General features: G+C 43.7%; 1 protein-coding gene across 6 annotated transcripts in view; it reads right to left on the bottom strand.

The window, feature by feature from the left end:
* ANO5 (anoctamin 5) overlaps positions 1–25,848 on the bottom strand; it is a 652,338-nt gene that overhangs the window by 525,579 nt on the left and 100,911 nt on the right. For all 6 annotated transcript variants that reach the window (XM_069623486.1, XM_069623488.1, XM_069623491.1 and 3 more), the window contains one exon: positions 16,873–16,943. In XM_069623486.1, coding sequence (XP_069479587.1) covers positions 16,873–16,943 — 71 coding nt within the window. The remainder of the gene's footprint in view (positions 1–16,872; positions 16,944–25,848) is intronic.

Below are 25,848 nucleotides of genomic sequence, written 5' to 3'. Positions count from 1 at the left end.
TTCGGTCAGGCCCACTTTGAGACAGAGAGGAAGTCGATCCCAAAAATCCATGGAGAATTTTCCTGTGTAGATCAATAGAGAATCCACGCATGGACAGAAACAAAAGAGGAATCTTGGGAACTGCTCGATTTACAAGCCTACTTCAAATAAAGATCAATTTTGCAGTTGCATGTGGCGAGCATGTGAATCTCAGTGCCAATGTGAAGTTCCTCTGTGGCATTGGCCGAGAGGGCTCTTGCACTAGTGGGCCTCTGAAACCATGCTTTCCTTTCATTCTTCCTGATAATGCAGACTTCCTAGCTTCATACACTGAGACTGCAAACAGTAGTGAAAATAGCAAGAGATGCCAAATGATTACGAATGGAATTCAAAATGGCCAATCAACCTTCTAAATGTTTGATGCAAGGGTGCAGAAGAAGGAAACTGACCAGGAGGTGTCATAGCGGTTGGCAAAGACTTTGAATTCAAAATCCTAGCTATCCCCAACTCTAACAGGGGTTTCAAAAAATTAAGGGAGCCGTCACAATGCCCATAAACTGAAAAAGCCACTGTCCTGAGTCAAGACCATAAATCTGTCCCTTCCACTACAATTTAAGGAGGACTAATCGAAAGTAAAGTTCTCTCACCAGGAGAATGACTCCCTTATCCTGGCGTCTCAAAAGAAAGTCTCTTCAATATTTAAATCTCAATCGGGGTAATTACTCCCTTTAACTGGTCTTGATTTATTCACAGTTACAGAAGTGGCCCAGCGGAAAGACCCCCTGGCTTCTCAGATAATGTTCAAGCTGGTTCTAGGGGGAATGACTCCCTTCCGCTGGATGTTAGTATCAACAAAGTTCCAAATGTGCACAAGGGTAAGTTCCAATTGAGATCAGGGGGAAATGGCTCCCTTCTCCCTGTCTTCCTAGATAACTTGTACAACAGTCCCAGGCTCTCCTTAGCACGTTAGTGATCTTTTCTTTACCACCATTTGGCGGGTTCCTCCCTCTGATATTCACCTTGTACTTGTTTTGCTCCTTGATTCTGTTCACTCCTCCTTTGTCGGGCCCACTTGCATCCATCTTCTGACAAGTTCTGCCACAAGGAGGATGACTTGTATGCAGACTTTGATTTGGGTCCCTGACCCTGGTTTCTATTCTTCTTTTACTAGGCCAACTTGGTTCACTCCCCTGCTAAGTACTGCCACGAGAGGATGGCTCTCATTTACATAGTCTTCACCTCAGTTCGGGACCCTAGACCATTGCTACTCTTTCGTTCTCACTAGGCCCACTTGGTGGACTCTCTTCCTAAGTATTGCCTCAAGGAAGATGCTTTGTGTCAATCTAGATTTCACTTTGGTTCATTTCCAATACCCTTGATTTTTTACCCTTCTCGATAGGCCCACTTGGTTGACACTCTTCCGAAGGACTGCCAGGAGGAAGATGTTTTTTATTGTTATTCCTGGGCGGTTTCTCTCGCACCTCCAAGCCCCTACCAGTCCCTGTGACGTGCCAGTTACCTGTGTGAGCTCTGGGACTCTTGGCCAGTTCCTCCTGGATACTTGCGTCTTCTTGCCAAACTGTGCAGGCGTCTCTGGCCTCTGCTGTTATCACTCCATGTGCCTTCTTCAAATTCTCTTCTCCAATGGTGTAGGCACTGTTACTGGACTACACGGCCCACCTCCCAGAGGTCGCACCACCATCTTCCAAACTCTGCATCCTTGTCCAGCTCTACAACACTGGGCAATGGACTCCAGATATTGGCCTGTTGCATTTGGGAGCAGACTGCTATCGGCTTCCCCACTGCATCCTCTGCATCTCCTTCGAATTTACTGGGCTGGACTGTTACTTGTGCTGGTATGTGGCTCTCTTTCTCAAAGTCCTTTGTCAGTTTGTATGCGTTTCATAGGACGACACCCCCGCGGAAGTCTATACCGTTCCTGTATCTTCTCAGTGCTATTCTTCATGGCTCCGGGTGTCCACCATGTCTCAGAACTGGCCTTGCTGGTAATCTTCATGTTTTGGATGATCTTTTTTGGGCCAGTACCATAGTTGGTCATTAAAATCGGTATTGTTAATCTTCTTGTCTCAGTAAAAGTGTTAACAGGGGGAGGCAGGTGATGGTCATGTGTTAATGAGCTTGAGAGGGATTTGGGATGTTGTACCAGTGACTCATGTCTCTAAACGTTTTCAGATCCTCACCACAAGTCCCTGCCTAGGGGAGCTGTTACTGGCGTTTAGAAGCCCAGAAGCTTCAACTGACAGTGCGGGTGTTTGACAATTGGAGTTTGTGGCAGGAGACTGGGGCAGAAAGAATAGAAAAGGGAGAGATTGGAGAATGCTGGAAGGCCGAGAAAGAACTCGGGAGGATGGAGAGCAAGGGGCAGTTTTAAGGAGGTAAAAAGGCTGAGAGCACGTTTATGGAGGTGGGAAAACATTGTATTTGATTGTTTGGTTTGAATAAGACAAACGTTCTTGAGCTTAATCATGTTAAATGGCAGGATTACATAAGTGATCACCTAACTGTTATTCAGAATATATTTGATGTGTATGGCGGGGTGTGCTCATTTAACAACAGTAAAAGGACAAGGTAAACTAGAGAATTAGAATAAATTAGGGCCATTAGGTAAAACTATAAGAACTTTCCAGTGGGCCAAAATGTTTATGAATTCCACAATGCAGTTTCTATTGGACATCCCTTTGAAGTTTTGAGCTGTACAAGTTCTGCTTTAGAAATAAAACATTTTGCACGAATATTAGTGAAGGTGAACACTTTCTTTTGTAGATTCTGGCATGTGTAGGCATACATATGATGCTTCAGGATGTTGGTTCTTCAATTAGAATATTTATCATCAAATCTGCATATTTGACTTACGTAGCCACCAAGGTAACATTTTCACTAAATGTGCTACATTTTAGTACTGAATTTCATAATTAATTACAATTTGAGCTTTGGATCAACCATAGTATAGATTCAAAAAGTAGGGTCGAAAAATGTATATGAAGAATTTGGAGGGATCAAGCAGATTGGTCCTTTGTAGTTACTAAGAAATCAAAATGTTTTTTACTACAATATTTAACATGGTTGTGAAATGTAGTTCTTCATTGGGATTTAATTCGTATGATGCTCTGTCTTTTTGAAGCCGTAAATGTGTGAACTATTCAGGCTAGTGAAAGGTCTTCAGTTGGGTAAAGTTTGAGAAAAAGCTAGTATTTCTAAACATTCAGTTAAGCCATATAACAATATTTGACTTTTGCTTTTTGTCCATAAACCCGATAAACAGGTCCCATTAGGTAAACATTAGCAGCATTTGAAAGACAACGCTATTTACCAGCACTGTGTTTGCTTTAACCGTGTTAGTAAGTAAATCAAACTACTGACTACATCACTTATTTTGTGAATTGGATGAAGAAACAGAAAAGAAAAAAAGAAAAATATTAACAGATTTTACTATCGTTTACATTTTGATTAACTGCAAATTGGGATGTCAGCCCATTCGCATTGCCTTATGTTTGTATTCATTCCTTCGGATTCTGGATGGCCCTCAGATTCTTGAACACAGTTGTTGACCAGCCTGGAATTTAAAGAAGCTACAGACATCTCACATGAAAGTCTACTTCACAAAATTCAGTGGGCAATTAAAGGCAAGCAACACTTGGTGGTATTCTTAAACGGTTTGCTTTTAAAATCAGTTGTTGGGACCCAGGCTCCCACCTTGCAGGCTGGGCTCACTGATATGCCTCTTCAGGTATCCCAGGAAGCTCCTTCAGTTCCCCATTGATCAGAATTCACAGGAGCTGAATATCGCATAGGATCATGCTCTGGTCAAAGACTATATGGATTTTTACTGTTCACTATTTCATGAAAATATTTGTGAGAAAGGGGAGGAGATATGGGAGGGGGGGGGGGTTTATAGTATTTCAACATCAAGCACTGTGCATCGTCCAGCTGCCCACAGAGGACTTGGAAGATGCGAACTTCAGGTTCCAGATTTTTAACCTCTTGCACGGGTCACTCAGGACAGTTGGGTATTTTCTTCCTCCCTTGCTTAGTGTCTACATCCTCCTCCTGTTCACATGATTCTCCCCTCAACACCATCTGTGCAGAGCAAAGGGGAGGGTGTGTAGTCTAAGTAGTGCAGGCTTTTAATATCCATATCGGTGTGCAAGGGTGAGGTGCTTACAGGTGTGCAGAGTTGAAGTGGGAAAAATGAATAGTGACTGTTGATTCAAGGCATGCTGGGCGTTTTTGAGAAAATCGCGTCAGTTTTCTCGGGCATTTAACTTTTATAATATTGATGGCTTCTTAACAGTGGTGTGGGACCCTAAATTCCCATTAGACGGACGACTACAAGCAAAACTACCCTAACATCTAAACTGCCACTCAATGTCCAGATTGACGTCCAACTACAATTTCCATAAGTTATGTGGGCTTTGAAAAGTGCGGCCATGCCATTTACATGGCCCAATAGCTTTGCTTTAATGTCCATTCCGAATAACGTTGTCACGGGCACACCAAAAACCCTACAATGATTCCCGAAAATGCCTCTTCACAGATTGGCTAAGAAATTCCACAAGTGTATTATTAAAAACTATATAGAGCTTCAAAACAAAACATACAAATACCATTCCTAGAGGAAAAAGCTATGCTATGGTGGTGTGTAAGAGGATTCAATTCAACACTACAGCCAAGTCAATGCCTAGCCTGGGATACTGAATGGAAACCCTTATTGATATATCTTTATGTCCAGTTCATGAGTTCTGGATGACTACCCCTATATAACACACCTCTTAGAATCCCCCTGACCCCACTGAGCCAAGAAGTAGTTCTGTTTTGCAAGTTTAAAAGGTTTATTTGAGAAATAAAACAAAATATAGATACCACGCTTTTATAATAAATTAATAATCGATATCGCCCTTATAAATATAATGTTAATCAACAATGGGTAATCTGACACTAGCACACTTCTTTATAATCAATGAGGAGTTAGTATAGGATGGATAAAGTAGCAAAAATACTTTTATGATTTCCAGGGAAAAGCAATGAGGAATAAAATGCAGTACAGAAATACTTGATATGATTTTAGCAAAAGATAAGATAATCACTTTTTCTCTGGCAATTCACTCCCCTCCCCTATGCAATGTAAAAAATGGAAGGAGATGGAAGTAACACACAGTTCTCAGGAATGCAATCAAATACAATACGAAATTCAATTCCCACCCCAGCAAGCTTAGAGAAAACCGGTATGAGTTTTAAAACACAGGCCCAAGTGCTTTGAATGTGGTGGCAATGAAGTGAGAAATATGCTGAAAATGCTTTTAATTCCCTTCAGGAGTTTCAGGGTGAGTCAGATACTTGGGATGAGCTCAGGCTCACATTAGCAATGATTCAGGGATGGTTATTAAGAGGCAAACAAATTTTTAGCAGAGGAAAGCAAAAAGCTGCTATCTTTTTACAGGTAAAGAAATCAGGCCAAATCGCAAATCGCGGCAAAATTCGCAAGTGCGTGAGTACGGCAAAAGTATAAGTCGGTTCTAGGTTCGTTGGAAAGCTGAGATTAAATTTCGTTCCTAGCCCAAACGGTTCCAGAGATACGGACGATTAAATAAAGGTAGTTTTTCGGATTTAAAGTAAAACTCAAAATGACAGGTGACAGCTTGCAGCTTCAGAATTGACAGGTGACTGTTGTGCAGCTTACAAATGACAGATGACACGATTTCTAGGAGGCTGTTCTACTTAGTTAAAATAATCTAATCCAAACTATTTTAACCTAAGAGATTGGTTCTGCACAGTTCTGCTAGGTACTCGCAATATAAATTTGAAATAGGCCTCGCCACGGATCTGGTCAGGTTTTGGACTGGACTCCGGTTCTTGTCTCGGCACTTCACAGTGATCTGGGTCAGCTCTCTGGTTCTGCTCACAGCGGTCTGGGTCACTCTGGATCTCTGGTCCGGTCTCTGGCAATTGTTCTTGGCAAAAGAATTCAAACAGCTCGCGCGGCTGTGGAATAGTTCGCAAATGATTTTAAGGTTGCCGAGGCCTGCCGAGAAGAGTTCTCAGTTTGTGGGTTTAGGCCCTTGATTTAAGTTCTGAAGTAAAGTTCTGGTCTTTGGAGATTGATGGATTTGAAGTCTGGATCTCTGGATGTGAAGTCGTCGGTCAGCATGCTCCGCAGTAAATGGAATTGAATGTGTCTACCTGTCCCAGCAGTCTCTTTTTATGTGTTTTGAAAATGGGTGTGTGCCTGGGCCTAGCTAAGCCTGCCCCTCTCTACTCGTCATTGGCCCAATTCTCCCCTCTCCCATGATTGGGGGAAGGAAATGGATTGTCAGCATGATGAAGTCTGTTTATGGGTCAGAGGATCCTCCCCTGGTCAGTTTGCCCACAAATCTATATTTGATTCAAATACATCCTTCCCAGATATACAATTTGTTGAAATTACATGTGCACATTATATATTCCTTATGGTCCATGCTTGTCCGCCTCTGATCTTCCTGGGGGCTTGCATTAAAAAATGACATTTTGCGCTTTTTAACTGGTTTTGCAATATCGGACATTTACCCAAAATTACACACATGTGCGCAAGGAGTATGGACATTAATTGATGAAGTGTCCGATTTTTAACATGCAGACATTTGGAGCGAGACCCTATTTTCCGCTAGCAACCCCCCAGAATACACCACAGGGTCCTAACGCCTCTCAAAATGTTCACAGAAAAATCACAAAAATAATGATATTACTTATATAATTCTGACAAGTCCGCACTATGAGTTATCTATCTTTTTAAAATTATGCCCTGGTCAAAAAGGGGTGTGGCTTCCCACATCACAGGGTGAAATAACTGGTTTATCCACTTCCCCCAAGCTCAGCTGCTAGCAGAGGCACTGCCCCTCCCAGTTTCCCCTAAGAGGAAGCCACTTTACGGCCCCCAATATAACATTTGCCTGAGTCCAGGACAGGCCTTTGTTCAACTCCCTGTAGTCCCCAGCTGCCACTCCCCTTTCAATCAACAGGGCCATGTGACCTCAGGATGCAGCCAGGCCTGGCAGGGAACACAGCTGTTGATCCAGTTTCAACTCCTGTCGGGGGTAGTTGTCAGGCAGAATCTAGTTTCATTAAGCCAGGTTTCAGCTAAATGTCACTTTTTGTTCCCAGTTTTCTACATTCAAATCAAACTGACAATTTTTACATATACATTAAATAATTACTTCCTTCAAGTCATTTCAGAATATAGTTTTACATTGTATCCACCTCTTAGCAAGTCTTTCCTTGGTCTGGTTTTGTTTCATTTGTTCAGTTTGACACAAAAGTCTGGTGGTTTTAAAACGCTGGCTTTCTGATAGTGGTGAGTACTGGTAATGCAACCATTTTTGGGATTAAGAAAATGAATTCCCCACAGTTCTGAGTTGCTTTTTTTGGCAATCAGCATTGCCATTCCCAATGGTTTCAGGCTACTGTGTGTGTAGCCCAATGGTGGTTTTAGGCAGTGCCCTCCTGTGCTCACAACATAGGCAAAAATGGGTGGCAGCCTATTCTTCATGCATTTCCCTGTGCATTTTCTGGGAAGTTCTGGCCATCATGTTTTCTTCAATGCCAGTAAGGCACAGTTTTTGTGGTAGGGCTCGGATGCATGGGTAAAAACATCCCACAGGTGCCAAAGGGGGGATCAATGCAAGGAAGAAAGGGGATACAGATTAACAATTAAGAGCCAAACAGAAGTGGGGTGCAAGTATGACAACCATGCCATATTCAATATCTTTTTAAGGCTCTACCATGAAACGTGCTGAATCGGCAAGCATTTAAATGTAAAGCCAACTAAATAGCGACTAGTGTACAGAGAGCTTTACAGAAGTGACTATTCTATAATTGGGGATACCCACAATTGTACATATAAAATTCATTTGTCAGGAGGGAGTTTTCATATGTGTATACATAATTAAAATGAGAGGATAATCCTTCTCGAATCCTTGCAATGACAATTTCATCAAGCAATAAAAAGACGAGAAATCTGGATGACAATGGCCCTCATTACGAATAGCCGTGCCGGAAAAACTGGCAGCCTGCCGCCGGACCCGAAATACCATTCCGCCTCTGTAATTGCAGGAATCACTGGGACATTACAACCCTGGGGACCCGATAATTCAGGAGGCAGAATTCCATAAATCCCCATTCCCACAGAGTACCACAGGACTCCATGCGGATGGGGACAATAGAAACACTGGTTCCATCTATGACAGAGACAGTGTTTACATTTCCACCTGCAGGCAGGTGGCATAACTCCAGCCAGGTCAGACCTGGCGGGAGTGACACCTCCCACCTGCAGAACTCAGAATCAGTCGGTCCCGAAACAATGGTGGCGGCGGATTTACCCCCACCGTTGTGTCCGGACCCAGAGGGTCATAATGAGGCCCAATGTCTTTGATACATTGAAAATGGAATCAGAATACTTTTGTGGGCAGAGTCTGATGAGGGTATATTGCGTCTAGTAATTACAATCTGTGCCATATCTTCAATGCCTTTGGTGCTCGACTCTAGACATCTAAAAATATTATACCTTTTGTCCGAATTTACTGGACACCCCACTTTTTCCGCTCCTAAGCTAAGGTTAACCGGGGCAATCATGCATAGGATAGAACAACCCACCGTTACAGGGATTTTGGCCCTTTTCAACAAGATGCTCATGACATGGAAATCAAATTTCAATTCATGTCAATTGGAAAAACTAGCTGCCCAGCACAGAGTGCTTCATTTCCCCTAAATGGCACGGAATGAACCCACATTTTTCAAGAATCTAATCTTTTGAATGAGAGATGCTACGCAAAACTTGATTTGCCACGCATCTTTAGAAATGCTAGAGTTTGAAGGCTTGGTTTACACAAATCTCTGTATAAAACACATTGGAATATTGTTGGAAAAACTCAGGTTATATTTTTCACAGTTTTGCTACCTTTTAACTCCATTTTGGTCACAATTGCTGATAGTATGTGCAATGCCCCTGCTTGCCTGGCTCACGGATTTGTAGATTGTGTAAATGTCTGTAGCTGCCGTTAAACAGATTTTTTTATCTTTTGATGCTGTAATGTATTTATTTATACTTTGTTACACTGTAATTGATTTGTTTTTTTTGTTTTGGTGATCTGCAACAGACATTTGTAAGATAGTGTGGTTATTGTGCACCCCAGATGTACATTCAGGCATATTAAGGAATTGCCTGGCAGTGTGTAATGATGACTAAGTGGTGTTGCCACTTGTGCTCTGTATGGCTCACGCTGGCCTTCTTGCTTGGGTTCTCCCCCTGATCCTACTTCTGAAGCCAGAAACCTTGGAGTCATGCTCCACTCCTCACTCTCCTTCCTCCCTGACATTCATGACATTGCCAAGAAGTCCCACTTGCCGCTCTTCCTTAAAGGAATTCTCCTTTTAAATCACCCCCCCTCCCCATCAGCTCATTGTTACCCAAGCCCTTGTTCTCTCTAGGCTTCACTATTGCAATAGCCTCCTCCTGAATCTACCTTCTTCCACTCTGCGGCCCCTCCAGCTAATCCAGAATCGGGAAGCAAGACTTATCCTTGGCCTCAAGCCCAAGGACTGCATCTCTCCTGCTCTAAAAAGTCTTCACTGACTCCTGGTTGCTGCACAGATTAAATTCAAATCCCTCTGCATCATCCAAAAGGCTGCCTGGGCCCAGGGACCACACTATCTTCAATGTTATCTCACTAAATATTCTCCCTCTAGACCACTTCGTTCCTCTGGCACCAACTCTGTGTGTAAAGCGTTTAGTTAAACAGAGGGTAGGTGGTGAATCGCTTTCCTCAGCTGGCTCCCTCCTATGGATCAGCTTCCCCCTGCCTCTGTGCCTTGAGCAGGACTTTCTTAAAATCCGCTAGCTCCTCAAGACTTTCCTCCTCACTGTCAGGATGTGCCGTTACATTCTGATCAATGATCCAGCCCCTCCACATCGTTTGGTAGGAGGGCCGCCGGTGCGGCTTTAAGGAAAAGGAAATGACGTTGGATTAGGGAGGGGAATAGGGGTGAGGAGTTTCAGTTGGAGGTTAAAACAAAAAGACGTGCAATCACAGGTCCCGTGTGCGTGTGTTTATTTATGCGCGCTACTACGATGAGTGGGTGCCTGCAAGATGTTCACAATGGCGACGAGGCAGACCCTGGACCCGGCGTGCTAGGAGGGCTGTCGTCGGACAGCGAGAGCATGTCGGCGCACCTCCATACAGCAGCGGCTGCAACGTTCCACAGCCCGCTGCGCACGTTAGACGAATCACGCACCTGCGGCGGCCCCAACATTCCGAGGCCCACTGCTCATGGCCTGAGGATCGAGGGAACAGTGCGGATGCCTACCGACACTGCAACGTGGCCTGCAGGAGAATCCGGGCACACGGCGCCAGGGGTACGCAGCGTCCCACATAGTGTGCGCCAGAAAAAAAAATTACAAAAAAATATAAACAGAAACACGTACAAGGCCCATGCGGCGAAAATACCCCTACACATACTCAAGACAGAGGCCAACAGCGGATGCATCTTGAGTTTCAAGACGGCAGTCGGCATGGGACTGGTGCACATTCTATACCAATTGATGGCACACAAATACTTCACAAAACCTGAAGCCATTGAACATACATTCCCAAAATTGTTCAAGGGACTGGGAAAGCTCAAAAACAAAGGTCCACCTGCATATCAACCCCGACATACCACCAGTCTCACAGCACTACAGGGGAATACCCATAAACATCCAAAAGCAGGTGGAAGACGAGCTGGAAAAACTCATCAAGGCACAGGTTATTGAACCCATCACCGGACCAACCCCCTGGGTATCACCCATAGTCCCGGTCCCCAAGAAATTCCCGGACGGCTCGATTTATCTATGTGTCGACATGCGTAGGGCAAAGGTAGCCATACAGAGAGAGAGAGAGAGAGAGAGAGAGAGAGAGAGAGAGACAGAGACACCAGGCACCAAGGATCACAGATATGATCCACCTTCTTCACGGAGCCACCACATTCTCCAAGCTAGACTTGACAAAGGGGTACCACCAAACTGAAATAAGCCCCGAATCTCGCTACATAACAACCTTCATGACCCACATGGGACTGTTCCAATATAAGCGGCACAGTTTTGGCATCTCTTCGACTGCAGAGATTTTTCAAGAAGAAATCCACCGAGTCATACGCCACATGCTGAACTGTCTAAACTACTTGGACGATGTGTTGGTGTTCGGGAAGACCAAAGAGGCGCACGACGTGGTTTTGTACCGAGTCTGTGCTGCACTGGAATTGGCAGGTCTCTCACTCAATAGGGAGAAATGTGAGTTCAACAAAGTGTCCCTGCGGTTCTTTGGGCACATGTTCTCAGAAACGAATGCACCCAGACCCCGACAAAGTGGCTGCCCTCAATATGGCCCCACCCCCCATGAACACAACAGAGCTATGCTCTTTTCTCGGACTCGCCAGCTATTGTGCCAGATACCTAAAAGACTACACCACTATAAGTAACCCTTTGCGACTACTCACGCGCAAGGACCAACCTTTTGAGTGGTCAAACAAATGCCAACACGCATTTGAAGCCATCCGCAACGCCATTTCCAGGGCAGAAGATATGGCATACTTTGACGCCCAACGTCACACAGAACTTATCGTCGACGCCAGCCCCGTCGGGCTGGGAGCTGTCCTCACACAAAAGGACCCGTCCAACCCAAACGAAGTATTCGTAGTGGCATACGCCAGCAGAAGCCTCACCACCACGGAACAAGCATACTCCCAGGCGGAGAAGGAGAGCCTGGCAGTGGTATGGGCATGCAAATATTTCCACCTATTCGTGTATGGGAAAATTCACCATCATAACCGACCACCAAGCCCTTCTCACGATCTACGGTGACCCCAAAGCAAGAATGCCTCCAAGAATCGCAAGATGGGGATTGCGATTACAAGACTACAAATTCGACATCCAACACTGACCGGGCAAGGAAGACAACCCTGCAGACTACTTGTCCCGCCACCCCAAGGGACCAGAGGCCGCCCAACCATCCATAGCGGATGCTTACATTAACTATGTGGTACATCACCTGCAACCACTCCCAGTTGGATGGTCCGAGCTGGTCGCCCAATCAGAACAAGATCCAGCTTTAAGATAGTCAGACACTGCATACAGCTTGATAAAAGGGTCCACATGAGACAACAAGCAAAACATGAACCGGAGCTGGTCAAGGACGAACGACGTCAAGTGGCTGGACCAAGTCAGGGACGAACTCTCCATTGTAGAAGATCATATCATCCTAAAGGGATGCAAGGTTGTCATACCAAAGTCTCTCAGTGAAAAGACGGTCCAGCTGGCCCACGAAGGGCACCGCGGGGTAGCGGCAACCAAGCGGCTACTTAGACAGAAAGTGTGGTACCCCAAGCTGGACACGTTGGTAGAACGGCTGGTGGGAGGGTTGCTCAATCTGCACAGAAGTAGCTCCTCCACCAAACCCTATACAATCATTTCCACTACCGGAACAGGTCTGGGATGAGCTAGCAGTGGACATGTTCGGACCACTAAGAAACGGCACTTACGTTCCGGTATTGATCGACAAACATTTGCGATTCCCGGAAGTGCAGCTGGTTGAAAGCACAGCTGCCACCTGTATCATCCCGGCGCTGGATCGAATGCTATCCGCATACGGGGTCCCGAGGATAATCAAATCAGACAATGGCCCACCATTTGTCAGCACAGACTTCAAAAAGTTTGCCAAGTACATGGGCTTTCGCCACTGAAAGATCACCCCCCGATGGCCACAAGCGAAAGGCATTGTTGAAAGGTTTATGGCCAGCATCAAGCAGACACTGCCAATAGCCAACATATTAAACAAACCATTTGAACAAGCTCTCTACCAATTCCTGAGAGAATACAAGCATACACTGCACAGCACCACAGGGGTGTGCCAGCCGACCTAATGTTCAGGAGACCAGTAAGGACACGGCTACCAGAGGCCCCACGGCCAGAGGCTCCAATGCTGACAGAACAACAGGCCGGGCTAAATGACACAGAAGGAAAGAGAAAAATGAAAGACACTGCGGACGGGAAGAGACGAGCCCAAGAATCAACTTTAGCACCAGGGGACATAGTGATCATGAAACAACAAAAAGGCCGAAAAGAGGACCCCCACATTTGTGCCCGAGTTGCTCACGGTGACTCAGAAGAAAGGTAGCATGATCACAGCGGAAGGGGAATGCCACACGTCAACGACACGCAATGCGTCCCACTTTAGGATAGTGGCGACCCCTCTAGATCTGGCATGGAGAAGAGCTGAGGACGAAGTGGACGATAGACGGTAAGAGACATTGAGGCATCAGAGACTGAACAAGATGTAGTGCCATCACAGGCAATCCCCGTCACTCCGCGTCGGCCAGGAAGACCGCAGAGGAGCCGCATAAAGCCTCAAAGACTCATTGAGGAGATGGGGTAAAGAACACAGTAGTGGTCCCACGTTAAAAAGGGGGGAGATGTCAAGATGTGCCATTACATCCTGATCAATGATCCAGCCCCTCCACATCGTTTGGTAGGAGGGCCGCCATTGCGGCTTTAAGGAAAAGGAAATGATGTTGGGTTAGGGAGGGGAATAGGGGTGAGGAGTTTTGGTTGGAGGTTAAAATAGAAAGACGTGCAATCAGAGGTCCCATGTCACCTCCTCCTTCCCTTCTCTCCTCTGCTAACCCCACAGTTGCTGTGATTGGTGTCTGGGGCCCTTATGCATCCATGGGGCCCCCTTAGCTCCCATACCGAATTGGCCCAGCTCCCGCCTACCCTTAGCACTTGCCTTGGCACACCCTCTGCCCTAGAAGGTCACACTTACACCTAACGTGGCTCCAAGCCCTGTAGCACTCACAAACCCAAGCACTTCATCTGTGGCTCGGACTCCCCAGTGATTACCCCTATGCCCACTTCCTTGGTGCATTTGCACGTTCTGAATACTCAAGGCATAGTAGGTTTCCCCTTTTTCCTATGTCGTTCCTGTGTTCCCCCACTCGCCCTGTGGGAACTTTGAAACAGTATTTTACTTGCTGTATAAGAGCCTAACAAGCAAATAATAAATAAATGAAATATTGGGCAAGTGCAATCTGTTCAGTGCGATGATGGTGCTGTTTTGCTGAACTATATCTTAAGAAAAGGGTTGTTCATTGCATTTTACCAGAGTGATGAAACAATACCGGTTTTTAAAGAAGTAGGCCCACCATCCACCAGATCAAACTTCTAGTACATAGTTCTACATCTATTCATACATTTTTAATCTTCCCCTTGACTGTTGTGCTAGAGATGTCTATTGTTTTTTCTTTGAAAGTTCGGCACTCCACACCCCCTCTCATGCAAACAACGCATGAAACTGCATTTACAGCTTAAAATACATTGCCATCTTGTGGTTTATTTGGGACTGTGTGCTGGAAACCTTACATACTGCAGCACTCAGGGAAGTCCTAGAGTGTGAGGATTGCTTAAAGTTTAGAAGTTTATCGTTAGATGACAGTGTATGGAGATTGAAAAATATCAATTTTCCAAGTGCCCAAGTCCATTCACATTATGCAATATAAACTGCTCCTAAATAATAAACAAATGAAATGATATACGATAAGATTACGAAAGTCTTGGAAAACATTGCTATACATTGTTAAAATGCTCCTAAAACGTGGATGGCATACGGGCTGGTACCATTCTCACTCCAGCTGTAAGTTTGGGATCACTTTTGAGGGTGAGAGTGATTTCAGTAGTTAAGTATCTTGTTAAGGAGAGGGACCCAGCAGGATTTCAAACATGAAAAAAATGTGACGGAAAATGTAAGCAATATCTAAAAAAGCAATTAAAATTACTTATTTGCATTATTTCATATCCACACTGCCACTCCACTACACACAGCTTGCAACACTTTCAAACTAGTCCTTCACTGCACTAACATGATGAGGCCAGCATCGACTTGCTCCCCTTTCTCCTTTGAAGTACAGCAACCTTACTTCATATCTCACTCTATGTTTGCTCCTCCAAATTGCTCTGAATGCTCTTGAACATGGATAGCTCCCTTCTCAGGTAATGGAAGACTTCCATCTCTCCCGTTATTAGTCTGTCTACTTGATCCAGGTGCTGGCAAATGGCTTCTCTTCGAATGGCCACCTGAAGTCCTTCCTTATTTAAGCCCAAGCAAGGTCTCATTCAACAAGATACTGTCACGTATATACAAGTTAAAAACAAACTGGGTCACACAATAGATTCAAAAGTTGATAATACAATTCAAATGTCACGTTATCCCCCAATTCAAATGTCACGTTATCCCCAATTAACAGAATTAAAATGCCATACGAACTATCCAATTTTCTATTCCAATCTCCGGTTCCATGTCATTTCATTGCGGGATGTTTTTTCGCAAGGTTTTTTACCACAAATTTTTTTCTCATTATTTTTGGGGGGGCTCCCCCTCAAATGCCCATTCCTTTATATTTGTAATCTATTTCCAAACACCCACATCCAATTTATATAATTTTCTAACCCTCCCAAAAAATGTGGTGTTTTTTCGTTAAAAAATGTGCAGTAAAAAAAAACTGCACGAAAAAACGTCCCGTGATAAAAGGACGTTGTACCCAATCTCCTTGTTGCCATTTTCTCCTCACTTCCATATTTGAATGTACAGTGCCAATCGACATATCTCCCAGTAAGCTAGTTAGGTATACCTCCTGCACACCACACGCTATTGGAATCTTTAGTCATTTTCGAATATTTACAAAATAGCACATTCTCCCTTAAGACCCACAACCTACAAAAGCGAATAGTGAAACTCGACACCCGTCATATTCATGTATGCACAACGATTTATGTAGCAATATGCAAAGCTGCAATTAACCGCCCCCCACATCAGTAACAAGAAAATTAAGCCTGCTGCGAGGACCCCGCCTCTCTGTCGGTGCAAAGTCGTCTAAAGACTATGCCTCAACTCCCTCAAGGTTCGAACCGCTCCATCTGGTTTTAACGAAAGCAGCACCTAGTGATTACAGGCACATAAATAGCAACGGTATCACACAAAATACCACGTCCCTCTATTTACAAAATGCGACAACACACGAGCCATTCATTATCGTCGAGAAGTATACGCTTCGAGGCAGATGCATTTAGTTTGAAGTGTACATAGATCGACTGCATGTGCCATGGACAGATGTAGTAAGAATGCACAGGGAATTGCCGACTAGCAAACATTTAGCATTTCACTTCTAGTGTTGTCCTCTCTGAAGAAGCACTGAGCCTTAGCCTCCCTCCTGTGTATTCTTAAGGATAAAGCGTGCCACCCAACACGAATAAGAACATTATCATCATCAGGGAGAGAAAAACAATATTGAATGCCGGTTAGGATTTTCAGATAAAACTGCTCTGCAGTCGTGTGCATACTTAACCGCCCTCCACGCCCACCTCTCCTTGCTTGCCAACATAAACATATGTCCGTTTGCCAGCATTCTGCATGGCTGCTGACTCGACTGCAAGAGAGTAGAGTAGCTTTGTATCTGCCAGAACCACTGACTTCTTTGTGTGGAGTCCAAGCTGAGGAGAGTGCAGTCATTTCCCAAAGCTAGCTCCAGTAATAGGCATACTACGTAGGACAGTCGCTGCAGAAGAAAAGTGTTCTTCCTTAAACGGATAGCTTGATTTTCAGAGAGAAACGAGGTTACTCTCAAGGCAGGTTCGGCAATGCATAGGATCTTAGTAAAACACTGCAAATAATACTAATCAAACGCTTTCCAAGTAATGGGCAACTACTACAAGGTAATACAAAAAAACATCGACAATACATGGTGTGTGTGTGTGTGTGTATGTATGTGTGTGTGCGTGAGTGTGTTGCATGTGTATACCTGTGCACACATTGCAGAACTTACCTCGGAATTGCCGGGAAGTTCAGAATCTGCATTTGAGCCATTTTCAAATAGTACTCCATTGCTTTCCTCGCCTGTACAGAAAAGATTGAGAGAAGTTGCCATTAGAAATGCAGAACCATTAAGTAGAACAACGCAGTTCACATTCACTGTAAACAGGTACAAATTGGGGTAGGGGTCCCTAAACCAGCACCAATCAGGCATCATCTACACAGTGAGTGACACAGCCTTATTAGAATTACACAGTATTTTGTTGAGCTTCAAGATTTTCACAGCAGCATTCCTAATCCAGATCTTGAGCCGCAGAAGTGTGCTGGCAAATGTGTGCAGATACTTCAACACTACAAGCTGAATTGCAATAGCACATTGCTTCATTTATAAGATAGCACTTCATTCTTATAGTGATCACCGTTTTATGTACTCCCCACCGCCCCCAGTTCTGGCAGATAAGTGAACTGGGCATAAAGAAGTTGATTTGTGAAAGGTCACACAAGTGTGGTGTTGCATGAGGACCGGTATTGGTAGTACTGTGCCCTAGTTTCAAATTCTATTTTTTATTGCACAGCTCTGTCACAACCCTAGCTTGCCAGTGCAAGAAAACTCAATACCCATCATCCAGCCGAAATAAATTCATTGTACACACGGTAGACATGGTTTGCATTCCTTTTGTTGTTTAACCGGAGGACCAAACACAGCTATATATGTAGTCTCGTAGAGACCAGGACCGAGGCAGATCAGCCACAACAAACCGAAGAGGGAAAATGATGGAGAATTTTCAGTGAAGGAACACGCGCCCACAGCAAACTCTGCCATTGGAGACCAAAGAGAAAAGTCAGGCTACTGTGGGCCCTCTTAAGGGAGATAATTTTCAGTATCTATGCAGCAAATCTGTTGCCTATTAAAAGCATCCATGAATGAGGTTCTCTGTACGGTGCATACTTACTACAATAATTTCTAGGTCATACACAGTTTAGAAGTTAATAAAAACAAGAAAAGTGAAAAGTGTTTTTGCTACAAATCACGAAATTTGGTGAAGTGTTGAGGCCAGGTTCCCTGGTCCTACAAATTACAATTTAGCAGTCAACTAAATATCTCTGCGTCACATCTTTAGTTCTACCTCAACATAAGTTTTCTTGGTTTTCTTTTTAGAGCAAAACTGGGGTTTTCAATAAAACCACATTGTCATTGCAACCAAGATTAAGAAATCTTAACACGAACAGGATAGGCACAAAAAGCAGGGTTAACTTTTAAAAGAAGTAGCAGAAAAGAGAATGCATACCTTCAAACGGCAATGCTGGAAACTGCATGGATTAACATTCATCTGTGAAGCTCTATATACTACAGTATACAAATATGAACACTTCTGCACTTCAGTGCCAAAAAGCAACTGAAAAGGTCAATGTTAAGCTTTACAAGCAAAGCTTACCATAAAAGAGCATATCAATAGAGGTGATAAATGGCTTGTGACAAAATGGCTTCCACCATGCCGTAGTACAATGAGGAGTAGTGGCTAAACTGCTACTCAGTCCTCACACTTCTAAAAAAAACAAGCATGATCAAGGGGAGCCAGGAATGAGACGGGGACAGAGATGTCATAGTTTTGACTATAGACGTATTTAAAACAAAAAGAGATCGGAAAATGCCCCTCATCCCTACCTAAACCAAAACTAAGGGTCTGTCCGATGTCAAGATGTCCAAAGCAAAATGTCCTGTGTCCAAAGATCTATTCTGGCCCTCACATTCCAATAATAATTTCTAAGGTCAAAAGGGCGATGTCTTGGCCTTGAAAAGTTTGCGTTAAAAAAGGAAAGCGGTCATTTTAACACAAAAAGTTCCCAATTGGATTTCTTTCACAGTTCAAAGAATTGTTCCCTTCCCCAGGTTTTCCTCTTATAGATGTCCAAGTTCTTAAGGGTAGGAGCCTTCCTTAGACTTCTCCGTTCAGCAAAATTGGTTTGTATGTTAAACAACCATGCTGTTAGTCTTAATTTGGTAGGGTACCTGGTGCATTCCCTCGTCAGGTTTCTTCTTCTCTTTCATGTCATTTCAAAACAGTCTTTGGCTGTATCTGGTGTATCCTCATATCAGGACATCAAGTGATCTACTTTACACACTTGCAAACTTGAATATGCCTAGTATACTCTCCTGCCAGGGCTTTCTCGTGTGCTTCACTTGAGACACTTTCTAACATGAGAATATCCTGTATTCATGTGGTTCTCTATGGCGTGCTATGGTTCTCCCGCAGTAAGCATGCAGCAGCTCTTTGGCATCCAGTTCTTTCTCCACGGGTTCACTGACCTCACTTTGTGACTTCTGCGCCCCTTGTGGCTTCTGTTTGCCTCCTATGCACTTCTCTGTGTTTGAGCAGCGTGAATGCTGCTCTCTGGTACCCACAAATGCCAGGAAGTCTTCCCTTCTCTTCCTCTGGAGGCAGGCCAGCTCCTGCAGTCTTCTTTTCTTGGCCTTCTCCGCGAGCCGGTTGGCTCCACCATCTACCCATCAGCACAGAGGTCCCTCGGTCAGTAACGAAAGCATGAGATTCTGCCAGCCAGCATCCCCCTCCTGTCAGCTGATTCAGTGTTTTAAATGTCCTGGAAGCAATTATGCCTGCATAACCACTAGAGCACAGCTTGTACTTCTGGTCTTTAGCGATCATTACTCCACTAAGATTTCTAATCACAGTACTTTTACATTCATGGAAAGGGAAGTCAGTTCTTGGCAACTTACAGATGGCATGGGAAGGTATTCTTAGTAGCTTCCATGGGTGGGTGAAGGGAGTGATGACAATATGCCATTAAGGCATGGGGTATAGAGGGAGTCCGATGAGGTTTTGTCTCTCGCTCGAGGGTTGCCTTCCCCCAAGTGATCCTCCCTCATGTAGCCGCCCCAGGATCAGGTAGCGGCTGCCGTCTCCTGGCCACATGGCGAGAGGTCACCACTAGGAAAGGTGTGATGATACCATCAGATTCATCACAGACCCCAAAAGCGAGTGTCTTTGCCACTGGAGAGCAGATGCTGGAGCTCAGGAGACTCTTGCAGCAGGATATGGGTCACCATGCTTCTGGCATGGAGCTTTAGGAACAGGGGGTTGTTTAGCAGACCACCCTTTCCTAGATGTGAATTACTGGTATAATTTTATTAACTAATACAAATCAAAAAAGCCTGAGTTTCCACACCCTTGCCAGATAACTCATCACACTGCTGCAATAGAAAAAGAATTAGACTAGTTGGGGAAAAGGGTCTTGGTTTGCATGGTTGCAGGCCTGTTCTTATTGTTGTTTTCCACATTGCCCCTCTGCAGCAACATTGCAAGGTGAGGTGAGCCGGTCTTCATGGGAAGGCCCAAGTCCAGAAACTATAATAATGAAGCATATTAATGCCTTTCACACACCCAAAGAGAAAAGGGAAGGGATCAAGGCTATGGAGAGAAGTGAAATTGAAAAGTGGTCTGTACCTGACAAGGTCAACTTATGGTAACATTAGGTAACTGGCAGTTATTAGTCTTTGGGGCTTTTGGCAACTTTGGAACTCCCAGGACCTTGAGGCACCTGGCCAATTTACAGTCTTGAATTAAAGCATGGACTACAAATCAAGGGTGAATTTCTGATAAATGTTAGACAGAAAGGTACCAAATTGAGTCAATATTTAAAGGGCAACATCACACTGAAAAATGCAATTGTAATGAATGAAACCCTCGCTTCACAAAAAAGTAGAGCTCTCGAAAACAATATTGAATGTTGCTATGACTTGATTTTTTGTGTGTGAAATTTAATGGCAGTCGACCTGTATGAAATGTGTCAACTACATTGTATCCAACTGCCATGCAAGGACATTGCATAATGTAGACCTTCATGGAACACTGCGGCATGGCCATGATAACTGACCCCCCACCCCCAACATGGCATCCCTTTCATTGTTATGCAGCTAAACCTTCCAGCAACAAAATAGGTTGATGTAATACATAAACATAGTTCTCGTTTAACTTTTGTGCGCAATTTGGTGCATTTCGTACAAGGAATGTTAAGGTACAAAATCCACCATTAGCTATGTCTAACACAACAATGAAAAACACAATTAAAAAATAAAATGTTTACATACATTTAAAATGATGCCCCTTTAAAAGGGAGACTGGTGTTTTCCATTCAATGTATTGCATAATCATGCAATTGCTCTGAGGTGGAAAGAGGCGCTACTGCAAGGCTTCCGATACCTCATCATTTTCTCTTCTAAAATGTACATAGCTCACACAGGTCTACATTTGTAGATTGTGTTAAAGTATTAAATGAACACATGGTCCATAACACTTGTCCAGTCTCAAAAAAGCTTTGAACAACTCGATTTGATGTTTATCCCTACTTTTGTTGCTCACACCTCTTGCTCCTTGGTGTCTTTTAAATCCTTGACCAATGAAGACCTAAACCACATGTCCATTAGATTAGACTTATCTGACCTCCAGTTACACCCTCAAGTAGTCTGCATTCAGTTTTCCAGCTACTGTGCAAACTAAATATGCAAGATAAAGTACTATATCAAATTGCTTATTGCACACCCAGCAGACGATGGGGATTATTGATGCAATACCATTAAAAAATCCTTTAAAATCAGTCTTCAAACTCAAAAATGTAAAAAGAAACTACACATTTTGGCACATCTCCCCATACAAGGTGGATTTATTTAGTCCGCCGTGCTACTAAATTCTGTATGGGTTCGATAGGCCTGTCCAAAATGTTTTGCTAAAAGAAAATAATCAATATTGGGGCATGACTATGCAGGGACTGTACCGTTTGGTTTTAGGTTGTGTTACACCTATAGAGCAGATGTGCAGCAAAAAAAGGAATTCCTTGGTGCTAAGGAAAGCCCACAGAATTAAAAAAAGCTCAGGGTACAGAAAAGCCACATTTTCAGTTGTCAGCGTAAAGATTAAAGTGATGGTTTGCACAGAAAGAAATGGGTAAAAAATGCCAAAGGGAAGGAACCAAGAAAGGGAAATATCTTGCTTCCAAAACGAAGATTATACCTACATTTCTAAGAATGTATTCTTTTACAGAGAAATATCCCATATCTAGTACCCCACTTGGGACATAAAACAGGCTGTTTTTAAATCTAGTATTCAGTTTTATAAAAGAGACATACCGGGACAGCAGTGGTGTGGTTGGTGGATGGAGAATATGAGGTTTTTCTCACTCTTTGGCTTCCAGCAGCAGAATTAATTGCTCTTGTTGAAGCACTTGAGGCAGCATTAGGGTGCAGAGTAGTAATTTATTCAGACTCGGCATGCATCAGAACTACTGTTCATTCAGTATTGTCAAGAATGATGCAGAGCGGATTCCGTAGGTTGAATGGGTCTCCAGTGCAGCAAGCGACATACGATTATTTGTAGCTCTCTGCGAGCCTTTGCTTGCTGCAGTTGTTAAACGCGCCGCCCATACAGGTGGTATATATTTTGTTTCTCTCAGCAACCAAGCAGCAGACACATCAGCCAAACAGACTGCATTTCTGCCACTCCAAGACATTCCTGAACATTCTGTTTTTGTGAACATGCAGTTGCAAGTACCATACACGGCCCTCCCTGTGGCCGAAATTGAGATCCAACATCAGGTGCCACAGAACGCAAAGTTGGACTGCCAAAGGATGGGGTGTGCACAATCTCCCACTGATTTGGTATGGAGACAAATAAGTAAAGGGAAGGTAGTTACTCCCCAAGCATTGACAATGCTGGCATTTGATCAAATTCACTACGCCTCCCATTTACCCAAACAGCATATTGTCCTTTCTCCCATTGGATTGAGGCTGGTCCATGTACACATCCCGATGCTGAACCGGCTGTCAGATTTTTGGTGAGATTCCCCGACGGGGAGTGTGTAACACTACGCCACGCTTCTTCAATGAGCTGTTCATGCTCTTTTATGAATAAATCATGAACTGTGTTCCATTTACCACCCTCAGGCCAATTAGTTTGTGCAAAGGAGGAATGGATTACTTAAGAATAAGTTATTGAACCTCTGTGCCACACTGAAAAGTAACTGGGTGCATCGTCTCCCTTTGGCCTTGTTCAGTAGGAGGACTCTGCATAGGTCTCTCTGTCACTATTTCATGAGGGGAGAGATGATGGTCCTTTCAGGGTGCACACCACTATCCGCGGTTCACAGTGCTGCATCGATTCTCAGAGATAAATTTCATTCATACTTAACTCAGCTAACAAAGTTTATTAAATACCTTTCTCACCAGATTGCTCCACGATGATCGGAAGAAACCGAACACCACTGCACTAGAATCTGCAAGCTTGCGACCATTGCAATTGTATCCTAATGATAAAATGTATGTAAAAAATGGTGTTAGAAGGCAGAGTTACCCCGTTACAACGGCCTGTACAGAGTGGTGCATGCTACTCCTCTTGCTGTCAAAGAAAAATAATTGATGTATTGGCTGCATTTGATGTTAGAAAAGCCCCCCCAACTTATCCACCAACTTTGTTGATTTTTTAGGCATGTCCCATTACCACCAACTTCAAGCATTTTATCTGAGTGTTTTTAATTCATGCGTAATCTTTTGTAATCTGGGTTTAGGCGATTACAGTAAGAACTGCATTTTAGTGATCATTAAGTGGCGTTTTGTTTTTTGTTTCTCTATTTTACTTTTAATGTAACATTTATTGAGGGAAACATTTGTACCTCATTTATATACAAAGAAGTATATTTTTCTAATGGTTTTAAAAGTATGCGTTCACAACAAAGTTGAACTACAATATTGCTTCCATTAATGTGTGGGTTTGTGTTTGGTTCATTTTTTTTTATATATGTCTATGCAATTATATAATTATATGGGTAGGCCAGAAGGTGGACTGGGGGGTTTAGTACTTTAAAAGGGATGCACGCAGGCCACACATGCCCAATTGTTTGATGTATTGTTTGAAGCCACAACACCAAGTGACGAAAATCAAACTACAGTGGTCAATTTTAAACAGATGAAAATACACAATACTCTCATATGGAATTTAAGAACGCGAGTGAGAAGGGGATTAGAGGAAGAAAAGGATATGACCAATACAAAGGTGTAGTGTTTAATGCAATGTCTAATGTGCACCACCCATAATTTAATAAACATGTGGTATAGCTACATGAACTCAGTAGGGAAACCAAGGGACAACAGGAGTTTTGTCTGCTCCCTCATCCCCCACCCATATGGGGCACCCAAATTGCTAGTACCCTGAGAAATATTGCCCCAAGAGGCCCATTGATTGGTGCACTTATCGCTGTGCCGGGTTCACAATTTATTTCAAGGGAACAAGCTAAAAGTGGCGTTTATGAACAGTAATGGAGAGAAATGCGCCTATGACGTCAGTACCCTTCAATGCAAGTCATGGCCCATGTTAAAACTGGAAGGAGTCTTGTTTGTGTCAAACAGATGAGAGAAAGCAGTGGCGAGCTGTACAACAGTGGTGCTGGCAGAGTTTGGAGAATACATTATATGAGAACTGTTTTGCGATAGGGACTGGATGTATATCTAAACTAAGATGGATTGAATCACATGAAACTCCAGTAAAAGTACAACAAGTAGATGAATACCAGTTCTGTTTGAGGGCATGGGACGGTTGCAGTAGGCACTAACATTAAGTGCAACAAGACACTGTTTATTCCAACAACATTCATGGACACGTATTGGGTGTGCGGCCAACAAGCATACCTGCATCGTTCACCTAGATTCCAAGCATGAGATATCGCAATCCGTTCCATCCGCCATCCAACCCCCCACCCAGGAAATGAAGAGGAAGTGGTTGGCGAAGTTAAGAAGGAGAAGATCAAGCTATTTGTTGTAAGAATCATCCCAATTGCTCAAAGCAATGCCAAACAAATATTGGCTCTACACTAAACAACTTTTCTTTGCGTCACTCTTAACTCCAGGAATCCAGGCTACTGCAAATGCCAACTGGTTGAAGATTGTTCTGTGAAAAGTGATTCAGTTGGCGAATGATACCGAACAATGCCTCAACGCTATGAAGAGTGAGTGGAGGACGATCCGGTTAATGACGCCTCCGAACCAGTACGTCTAAAATCACCTGACGGCGATGGAAGGGGGCGTGTGCACAAAAATTAGGTTGTCCTGTTGTATATACATACCCGCAAATGATGCGGGGAATGGATCATTGACCCACATCATAAGGGCCTTGCACAAGTTAAAGACTGGTATGAAACATGAAGCAGGTATGCAGGCCTACGTATGATTTGATTCATGGTTTTCTTGGGTGCAATCCTGGCTTGGTGCTCTGGTGAAGATATTGGTCCTGATCATGGTGTTCCTGTTGGTGTTGTTCTGAACATGCCAGATGTTTCTATGTTGAGCCAAGAGTATTCTGAACAGCTCAAGAATGATGGTTACTATTGGGGCAGGAATAGCTCTCGGGTACAAAGGATGGGCAGGCTCAAACTGAGCACCCAAATAAGGCACGTATAGTTAGAATAGAATGTCCAATCTATCCCCCAGGGACATTATCACCCCCACCAGATCCTGAGCATTACACAGAGAACTGGGTAGATTTAGCGGGTGATGGGGATTGCATATACCTTACGTGTACTCCAGAGAAATATGCACAGGATGGAGGTAGTTTGTGCCATTTGTGTAGGCCACAGGTGCCCAAGGAAGACGTGGATAGAGAGAGAGGGGAAAAGTTAGTTGATGAAGGATTAACTAAAGGGGGGAATGTTGGGATGCATGTGCAGATTGTTGTCCCTCCCAGACAAGTTAGATTGTATAAAATATATTAAACAATGGAGAATAGGTGCAGGTTGGTGTAGGGGTGAGAGAGGTGCATCATGGGTGAGACTAACTGGTGGGATCGGTGAATCATACAGGGCAACTAACCAGTAAATTATACTATAGCCTTATGTAAGATGCATTATATATATATATATATATATATATATATATATATATATATATATACACATACATGGTAATCAGAACATAAAGAGGTTTTGCATT

This window comes from Ambystoma mexicanum, chromosome 11 (assembly GCF_040938575.1).
Source record: "Ambystoma mexicanum isolate Mex_15411 chromosome 11, UKY_AmexF1_1, whole genome shotgun sequence".
In the NCBI taxonomy this organism is placed as follows: domain Eukaryota; kingdom Metazoa; phylum Chordata; class Amphibia; order Caudata; family Ambystomatidae; genus Ambystoma; species Ambystoma mexicanum.
The sequence above is the reverse complement of the archived record's forward strand: the minus strand, read 5'-3'. Positions and strand labels throughout refer to the sequence as shown.